Source organism: Mycteria americana, chromosome Z (genome assembly GCF_035582795.1).
Source record: "Mycteria americana isolate JAX WOST 10 ecotype Jacksonville Zoo and Gardens chromosome Z, USCA_MyAme_1.0, whole genome shotgun sequence".
Taxonomy (NCBI): Eukaryota; Metazoa; Chordata; class Aves; order Ciconiiformes; family Ciconiidae; genus Mycteria; species Mycteria americana.
This window is the reverse complement of record NC_134396.1, coordinates 2,067,568-2,076,620: the sequence shown is the minus strand read 5'-3', so window position 1 is coordinate 2,076,620 and position 9,053 is coordinate 2,067,568. Positions and strand designations below refer to the sequence as shown.

General features: G+C 47.3%; 1 protein-coding gene across 1 annotated transcript; it reads left to right on the top strand.

Annotated features, from left to right (window-relative positions):
- Window positions 1-245: 245 nt before the first annotated feature.
- Window positions 246-5,460, top strand: LOC142402698 (phospholipase A2 inhibitor gamma subunit B-like). The gene is made up of 5 exons (XM_075488429.1): window positions 246-294; window positions 1,522-1,638; window positions 2,828-2,977; window positions 3,112-3,252; window positions 5,237-5,460. Exons 1-5 carry the CDS (start codon window positions 246-248, stop codon window positions 5,458-5,460), a joined length of 681 nt encoding a protein of 226 aa, XP_075344544.1.
- Window positions 5,461-9,053: the final 3,593 nt, after the last annotated feature.

Here is a 9,053-nt window from a genome sequence, read left to right as displayed (position 1 = left end):
CTATACGATTCTGTGATTCTGTGACAAACAGCATTCCTCATGCGGAGGAAAAGGCAGAAAATGTGCTTTAAATGAAAAAACAAGCACTGGTGCTAGTGCTCTGCACTATCTATATTCTTAAGACCACTTCCCCAACTGCCACTTCCTCAAAACACTCAGTTTCCTTCCAGTTTATAAAGCCCTTGTGGCACACAGTGCTCTGTTCAGCAAGACTTGGCAGGTCCCTGTGCTTACATCCCATCAGCATGAAAGTGTCCCTTGGCCTCAGCTTCCTCCTGGCTTTCCTGGACCCAGGTGAGTTTTCCGCTGGGACCTGTGGGTCTGCGAGGCATGGAAGTGGTCTGGGAATGGGTGCTCCGCGCGTGGGGCCGTTCCTGCCGTCTGAGCCATAGGAACCCCTCATCCGGGGGTATTTGCACTGCAGAGGAGTGACTGGTCTCGGGGCATCTTTGGTGCGATGAGCCAATGTGCAGGTGAAGGTGTAGGCCTTTACAATGTGAACTGGCTGTCTAAGCTCCTGCGGTGGTCACTGGTGATGTATCTGGGACAGTCACGGGAGTGATTCAGGTCACTGTGAGGCAGACAGACCTTTGGTCAGCTGAATCGATCTCCAGCCACCATTTACCACAAACTTAGGGGCTCATTTATTTTGCTCGTGCCCAGGGTTGTGTGACATTTTAGACATCATATGTCATCTCAGCTGTCCTTCAGCTCTGCTCCAGAAGAGCACTGGTGTCTTGGAGGTCTTGTGTCATACCTGCTACCCCATGTAGATGTCACAGCCACTGCAATGTGCCTTAGATGGCACCTGGGTTTCGGGAACTGACACATGCCCTGGACCTCTTAATCTACATTCTGGACACTTGGGTCCTGATGAGTGTGTGTCAGGGAAGATATGCTGTTTGTCCTCTGCTGATAAACACTTTATTCTTTCTAAATGTTTCCTGCTGACTGCCTGATATTCTGGTCTGCTTAAGATGTTCCAGCAGGCAGCTGGTAAAGCGGTTTACCCTAACGCCTACAACTGCCATTCCCCAGTTTGTACACAGCACAGTCAACACCCGCTGGCAGCCTCTTGAACCCCTTGATCCTCTTGATCCCCGGACCTTTGGGCTCCCCTGTTCACTGCAAAGAGAGGATTTGGGGTCTGGGAATCCAGGGACACCTGAATGCCTGCCGGGATGGAGGGGTTTGTGGGGATGCTTTCCTTAGTAACCCCAGGAAGACCAAGCAAACATCATTGTATAGGAGACAAGGGAAACTGGCTGGGTATTGGTGGTTAAAATGTAAAATGCTATCCAAAAAAGGCTTCCCCCAACTTGCCTAAATTCAAGTTCATACTAGAATAAATAATAATAGAAATAATAAAAAAGAAGCTACAAATTGTGCAAGGAAATGGGGAAAGCAAGGGAAGAGGAATGTGAAAAGTGCTGATCAAATGCTGAAGCAAAACATCGATGAAAGGGGAAGTGAGATCCCTCATGACTGCTACGCAGGAATGCGTCCTCCTTCTTTCCCCAGGGACCTCGCTTCAGTGTGAGGTTTGTTACAGCATAGGAAAAAGCTGCTCTGGCCCCATGAAAACCTGTAGTGGTGGTGAAGATACCTGCGGCATCATTCTGCACGAGGTCATGATAGGTAGGTGAGACATCCACTACGGCTGTGTGCCAGCGAGGCTGGGGGACAGGTCTCTCTCCCCACCTCTGTCACTGGCCTTATGGTGAGTCCTTGGATAAGCTGTTCATTTTCCTTCTCACTGACAAAAGACCCAGGGATCAGGATGGTCCACGATGGGAAAAGTTCTCTATAGCTCTATCTCAAGCAGAAGTTTTCTACTGGGAGGGTTTGGTTCTTTGTTGTGGAGGGAGGGGAACTAGACAGCATACTGGGAGGAGACATTGGCTTTTAATTCTGGCTAGGGTGAGTAGTTGGGTTGAGAGGACCGTGAGGGACACAAGGCTGCTGGCATCTAGCACTGAGGGTGGACTGGCCATGGGTGGTGGGAGAAACTGGCCTGCATCTGACTCCCTTCCTCGAGCAGGGAAGGGGACACCAGGCAGCCTGGTGGCACCATCAGGGCTGAACTATCACCATGTCCCCATGGCTGATAAGCCAAATATGGGTGTTGAGCCCCAACACAACTGCACACTTCGTTGTGTTAGTAGCATGGCCTCAGTCATCACCCAGCTTCAGTAATGTAACTGTTGGCTTTTAGGCTGGAGGTTATCTCATATCCTACCAGCTTTGGTGCTGGCAGCTCCAGTGCATGTCTTCCCTCTGCTTGTGCAAAGCCACTTCTCCTCCCCACAGCACTGGCGGGGCCTCAGTAGAGTGCAACATAACTCATCTGCTCCCCGTTGCGCCTTTTGGGTTTGGTTCATGGGAAAGACTAGACTTGCCTGTGTCAGGATGCTTGTGGCTGCGATAGACTGTGTGCTCTGCAGACTGTGCATGAAGAAGCGTGGGCTGTGGGTCAGAGGTGGGTCAGTGGGTCACCCCATAAGCTCTGTGGCTGGGGCATTCTGGCTAAGGCAAACATCTGCAACAAGGCCAGCTGGCTGTCAGGAGTCATGGTCTCCTCCTGCCTTTAAGCACAGCATGGAGAAGGAGAAATTCCTCACTAGTGTCTCAGATGCGATGGCACCCTTGTTCCTCTGAGGGGATCACCAGGATCACCGGTGCTGCTTTTGGGGTGGCTCCACTGTCCCCAGACCCTTCCCAGGCCCCAGGACAGCTGCTCAGCAGTTGCTGCTGTAGGAATTAATGGGAGGGGAAGGGAGTTGCCTTGTGGTTAATGACTTGGTGCTGCCTTCCACTTTCATTACAGGGGGGATGACAATCCCTTCGTCCATCAAGTCCTGCTTGCAGTCCAGCATTTGCCAGCTTGGCCCTATCACCATGAACTACGGGAAGGTAAAAGCAAGGAGCCACTTGGCTTGTTGCACGGGCGATGACTGTCGAACAATCTCTGTCTCATGTAAGCTCCCTTATACCCCGTTCCCTCCCTGTCTGCCCCAGCCTGAGGTGAGGCTTTCCAGGCTAAGCCATCACCTGGCTCATTCCTCTCCTTCCCTCATTAAAACCAATTACAGCCCATCTCTTTCCTTCCAGTGCCGCCAGAGGACAACATGCCCAATGGATACCAGTGTCCTGCCTGCTACAGCGTGGACTCCTTTCAGTGCAGTAACGAAATTGTAAATTGCACTGGATCCGAAACGCAGTGCGTTGACCTTGCTGGGTTAATGAATTCTGGTAACTGCCTTTTATTTGGGGCTGTCTTTCATCTTTGTTGTTAGATGGGTGAAACCAGTCTAAGATGAAGCATCACAGAGAAATAAAAATGGGCAAAAAACGTGAAGGAAAAAGTGGAGGAAGAGACACAGAACTGAAAGGGAATACGCTTAAAGCTGATAAAAGGGCAGGGGTGTTTTTTTTTCTTCCTCCTTCCCCATCATGCACAGATAACTGTTGGGATTCCTCATAGTAAGGCATAACTGAGGTCAAGAGCAGAATTGAACTTCTGAATCAATCTGATATATAGGCATGTAATAAATCTGATCAAGACCCTGAACCTGCTGTCCCTAGCTAGGATGCATGAAGATGAATCTGGATCTAAGCCAGTTGCCTACTTCGTGGAGGTTCAGGTGGAACTAATACAGAGCCATTGGCTTTCTCATGAGATGATGCTGGCCTCTGGGAACACGACAGTGTTTGTTGTAGTGGTGCCTCTGCTCCTAGAGAGCCAGGGACAGGTCTCTCCCCATGAACGCTGCAGCTGAGCCTTTGGGGTACCCAAAGATCTTCCCTGTGAGGGAACTCCAGCCTTTGAACGTCTGGGGTCACCAGCAGCATGTAACACTTTCCTTCAGAAATCTTTTTCCCACCTTAGGATCTGTACTTAGAGAGACGAAAGTAGACAGCAAGCTCCCTGGTCACTCCCCTTTCCTCCCCTGGTGCAGGTAAAAGACTCCCACATTTCAAGACAGTCCCACCTCTGCTCCAGCAGGCAGGAAAAGTAACGTGGAAATTAAGGGCAGCAGCACCTGCTATAGAAGCAGACTGGAAAAAAGTTATCTTGTGTATCGCTATGGATTAAGTTTCTCTGAGTTGATAATATTGACAGGTGATGATATGATGTGTGAAGGTCTTTGCTATACACTTTATAGATGTGTTGTGCAGACCCTGAATTAGAAGGTGTTTCACAGAGACGACATGAAGGAAAACAAGCATTTTCTTAGTCACAGCAATGGAAATAGAGTGGTGCAATTAATTCAATGTACCACTGAAATAAAAAATGCTCCTAACTTGTCCTGACTTGATTGATTGGCCACTGCAAATAGAGGAGACCTGAGCGGTGCGATGAGCTGTGCAGAGGAAACAATGGTGTAGGAGAGCAAAGGAAGATGAGGAACTAATGAAGTGCACTTATACATTATTTATCTTTGAGATAAGAATGTCCAGCAGAATATTCCAGACCTCCATAGCCTGTGCAGCAGAGAAAAATGAGCAGTGTGAGCAAAAGCAAGCAATGGGAGCAAGAATATCTGAATGGGGAGTTAGGCACCCAGCACCTTCTCAGGTCTTCTTCTCAGGTAGATTCTCCAGTGTTGGTAAAGGACAAGTTCAGGTTTCGGGCTCTCCTTTCAGTGGGCATGTGAGCAGGATTTCTCTGTTGGTTTGGCTAAATCCTGTAAGGCCTTAGAGAATGGACTTATCTGAATAAATGGCTCCTCCTGTAATGTCTTTGAGACTTCTCACACCCATGTCAAATTTGGCTGAGAGACAGTCATCCAGTTCAAATGTCATGAGAGGGTCAGAGAAAGAAGGAGACAATGAACACCTGGAGTACTGTCACACAGCCCTGGTTTCCTTAGGAAGCTAGGCAAGGTTTGAACAGGAGAATCTTTAAATGAGAGAAAGAAAACTATTTAAAAGCTTTTCAATTTTTAAATTTAAAATGTTTAGATTTTTAAAAAATCATCCTTATTCAGCAAAAAGAAAGAAAAGACAAACCATAAACCCTTTGTATTTCAAGTCAACCAAGGTGACCTTGCTGCTTCTTCAAATTCATTCAGGGGATGGGAACAGACGGGAATGGGTTGGTGGGTTTGAAGCCAACTGGACGTAAGGAATGGGCAGTTCTTGGGGTGGAAATGGGGACATCATTGGCCAGGGAGGGAAGAGTTATGGAGACTGGTTCCCTTGATGCATGGCATGTACTTCTTCTCCTGTGTAGGTGGACTGTCTCTGAAAGCTGCCATGAAGGGTTGCACCACCATTTCTGAATGCAGTATTGTAGGAGATGGAAAAAACAATCTGGGGATGATGGACATAAAGTTAAGGCGGTTCCAATGCAAAGCAGCTTCTCTTTTGGCCAGAGTGAGTTCTGGGTTTGCCCCTCCAGACACCCTCTTCTTCCCTGTCATGTCAGGATTCATCTTGGAGAAGGTACTTTTCTGACTGTCTCTTGTACTGGGTTAAGCAAAGCCCATGACAAACTCCAGCAGTGGTTTGCACCAAGTTCTGTTTGCTATGGCTTCTCCTGTGTGAGGAGTTTGTTTTCAGATTAGCTCTTCTTCTATGATTTCACAGAATAAAGACAGTACTTACACTTCTGTTTCCTCATTGATTTAATCTGATTTAAAGCTTCATAGGTTCAGTTGTGGTTGGATTCATTTTACATTCTCTGAGTGCTTTGTCCACACTGGGACCAGGGGAGACTACACAAGGTGCCCATACACTGCACAGGCAACAGGAGCTCTCACAATAGTCTTAGAGTCTACATCCACTATCTCAGGATAAGTGAAAAGTTTCAAAGCCCCTTTTCCAGGCTTTGAAAAGGACTGGAGGTGAGTTCCTGAGAGGTTAACTCTGATTAGAGGGGTAGCTTGCCCCTTTTTCCCTCCCTTGTATCCTATTTGTCCATGGTAGGAGGAGTCCCTCAGCTCAGAGGGCTGCTTGTGGCCTCTGGGCAGCCCTGAAGTAGTCTCCATTTCAGAGAAGAGTCAGGGACCCTTTGCTGCAAGGAAACTGCTCCTGGCAAATCCTTTCTCCTCATGGTTGTTCTTCTTGCCTTACCAGACAGTCTCCCATTCTATTTTATGTTTTGTGATTATCTGGGATAAATGTTTACCTTAGGAAGGTTTAATTTCATAAAATAGGCAGTTTTCTATGGTGACAGACTGCTGGGAGTCCAAGTAATGGGAAGCTTTAGTCCAATGCCTATTATTTCCCTTCTGTTGGCAAAACTACACCCACAGCTGGTGTAGCCTCCTCTCTTCTGCGTTCACCACCACCTGGCTATTCTGCTCCAGCCACAGCCTGCCCTAATGGGTCTCCTCAAGTTGGTCCCACACAAAGGCACTGAAGACAAACAGCACATCAGGCAGCATCGCCGTACCTGGGATGTAGTATAGGCTGTGGGCAAAAGGATAAAGCAGTGGGAGATGCTGGGGTGTAGAGTGCAGGAGGGGTGATAGCAAACTTCGATGTTTCACTATACATCTGTTGCCAGATGAGTGGCACATTTTTGGAGCAGACTACAGGATTATTAAGCGAAGTGCGTGATTGTGTCGATCCTTAATGGCCCCGGCTCACAGTGCAAGTGTGCAGTGTTTTGGACATGGAGTTACAGTGATCAAGCAATGCAATTTTATCTCCTAGCTCAATGCTGTGGCAGAAAGCACTATGGAAACCCTTGGCTGCTGAAACCAGACCATAATGTGTGGCAGTAGTGAGATGACTACGCCTACATGTGTATGCATGAATATATATGTGATCAGCTTTCAACTTGCAGCATGGGGACTGAATGTTCTTGTAATTTCTGTCTCCCCCAGACTTTCTCTTCTACCAAAACAGGCTGAAATTCCTTTCTTCCTAATATTCCCACCAAATTATTTGGAAGAGATTTTCACATTATCTGTTACAATACAGGAGTGTGGGTCTGAGAGTGAAAATTAATTTTTGGGGTGGGCAGTGAACTGATAATACAGATTTAAGGAAACCTGGGAAAAGACTCTGGTTAGGCTCAGTTATTTATTTGTAGAGCCTGTGGAATTACAGTGTGGATGTTAGAGAGGGAATACGGCTCCCCCTTCATGGTGTAGCAATAGTCTGATACTGCAGTGACCCACTCGTTCAGCATTTTTCCAGATCTGATAACATCCTGGAATTAAAAAAATTCTCTATCTATACAAGTACATTACCCCTGAACACATCTCCTGCACATTCATGCAGAACATTACATTACTGTCCGTGGCACCCCCATGGAAGATCTCGATCCGCTTCGATGGCTCCACCCTTCACTTTCTGTTTGTTGCACTTCGACCTGTGATGTTATCAATGGAAAAGCTAAATGGGTTTGTTCAGCCTGGTCAAGATTTGGGTGAGACACGTCCAGAGAGCCATGGTGCTGGGGTGGTATTTAGGGGAGGACAAGGAGGGTGAGAGCAGACAGCAATGTTTCTGACAAGGGTTCGTGGTGCAGAGAGGAGAAGCAGCTCAATTTTGACCTCTAATTCAATGTTGTGGCAAAAAAAGCTATTGCAATCTGTGGCTGTATAAATGGGTGAGTGACGACTGGAAACAACGCTGTGTCTTTATGACTGATACACCAAAGCTTGGTCCTGTTCCAGCATCCACATTTTTAAAGGCTATTAAAAATGGAAAGTGTGAAATAAAATGCCTTACAGTGAAAGTCTTAAGGAGCATAAACCTGTGATTTTACTGAAAAGAACATAGAGAGGTGGCTTGTTTACAGGCTATAAGCACATTTATATGGAAATGATAAGACCTTAAAGAGCTTTTTTATACACAAGAGCACAGCAGAAACCTGACAAATCCAAAGGATAAAAAGTCTCACCATCACTGTGCACAGACTGCAGCCATTAGAGCAAAGGGGTCATCAGCTTTTGATGTCTGCAAATCCAGCATGAAGGCCTTTCAGAAATGGATGCTTTAGTTGCAGACAGGTTATAGGCAGTTCAGGTAGAGCTGGTAGAAACGTGACAGACCAGGGTATGGAGGAAGGTTATGATCTCAAATCTGGCTCCTGGGGAAGGAGATGATGGTGGAGTGCGTTCAGATAAAAGCAACACAAAAGACAGAAAAAATCCTGGTGACGCCAATTTACAAAACCAAATCAAACAATGGCATCTCGGTATCTTGAACAAGGAGTGATGAATGAGCAACCCTTGTCTCTAAGTATCTGCAGGGTGTGAACACCAGAGGAGGGGGCATCTCCAGAGATTCCCTGTAAAACAGCTACCGTGGTGAACATGGGAAGCCCCATTGCTCCCAGGGTTTAATTGAGGATATGCAGCAGGGAGCAGCCCTGAGCTCATAGGCATGTTGGGGAGGGGCAAGGAGAGATATGGTCAAAACCCATCACAGTAAATGGAATGACTCCTGTTGATTTTAATGGGCTTTGAACCAGGCCTTAGAGACCAAACTGGGTTGTTTCCATCTGCAGTTTCTACTTATAATATATACAAACCCTACTCCCACACAGATGCACACACACAGACATGTAAATACCAGATCCTCCCTTAGATCTTGCAGACACTTCAGCTACCAGGCATGCGAGATACAGACACTCACAGCCCTGGATGTCTGGATGCTGCCTTCCTTACCCGCAATACTGACCATGTCAACGACAGCTTTGATCTCCCCCTTCACATAGCGAAGAGGACTCAGACCATGGTCTTCTCTCCCCAGACAGTGGAAAATTAGCCATCTCTTGCCATTCCCTCTCTCTCCTCTGAAGTTTCGATTCTTTCCCAAAATGCTGAGCTGTCCAGAAAGCCTGGTGGCAGCCAGAAAACCTGTCGGTGATCTGAGATAAGGAGATGGACGTGCAGGAATTTTGCCCAAGAGGCTTGTGATTTTGTAGGACGAAGGAAGGTGAGGATTTGAGACGTCATTTGGTGGACACAGCCCTGAGCTCTGTGGGTGGACTGGGGAGGAGCAGGACAGGAGAAGCTGGGGAGAAGGGGCTGTGTCTCCGTGCAGCCACGTATCATGCAAGGCAGTTCTTATCAGATACTAAAACCCTT

What these genes read in the sequence shown, in the direction of transcription:
- LOC142402698 (XM_075488429.1), top strand. Translation starts at nt 246, where the DNA reads ATGAAAGTGTCCCTTGGCCTCAGCTTCCTCCTGGCTTTCCTGGACCCA. An exon ending in CCTGGCTTTCCTGGACCCAG is followed by an intron (nt 295 to 1,521) that starts GTGAGTTTTCCG and finishes TTCTTTCCCCAG; the next exon opens with GGACCTCGCTTCAGTGTGAG. An exon ending in TGCTGGGTTAATGAATTCTG is followed by an intron (nt 3,253 to 5,236) that starts GTAACTGCCTTT and finishes TCTCCTGTGTAG; the next exon opens with GTGGACTGTCTCTGAAAGCT.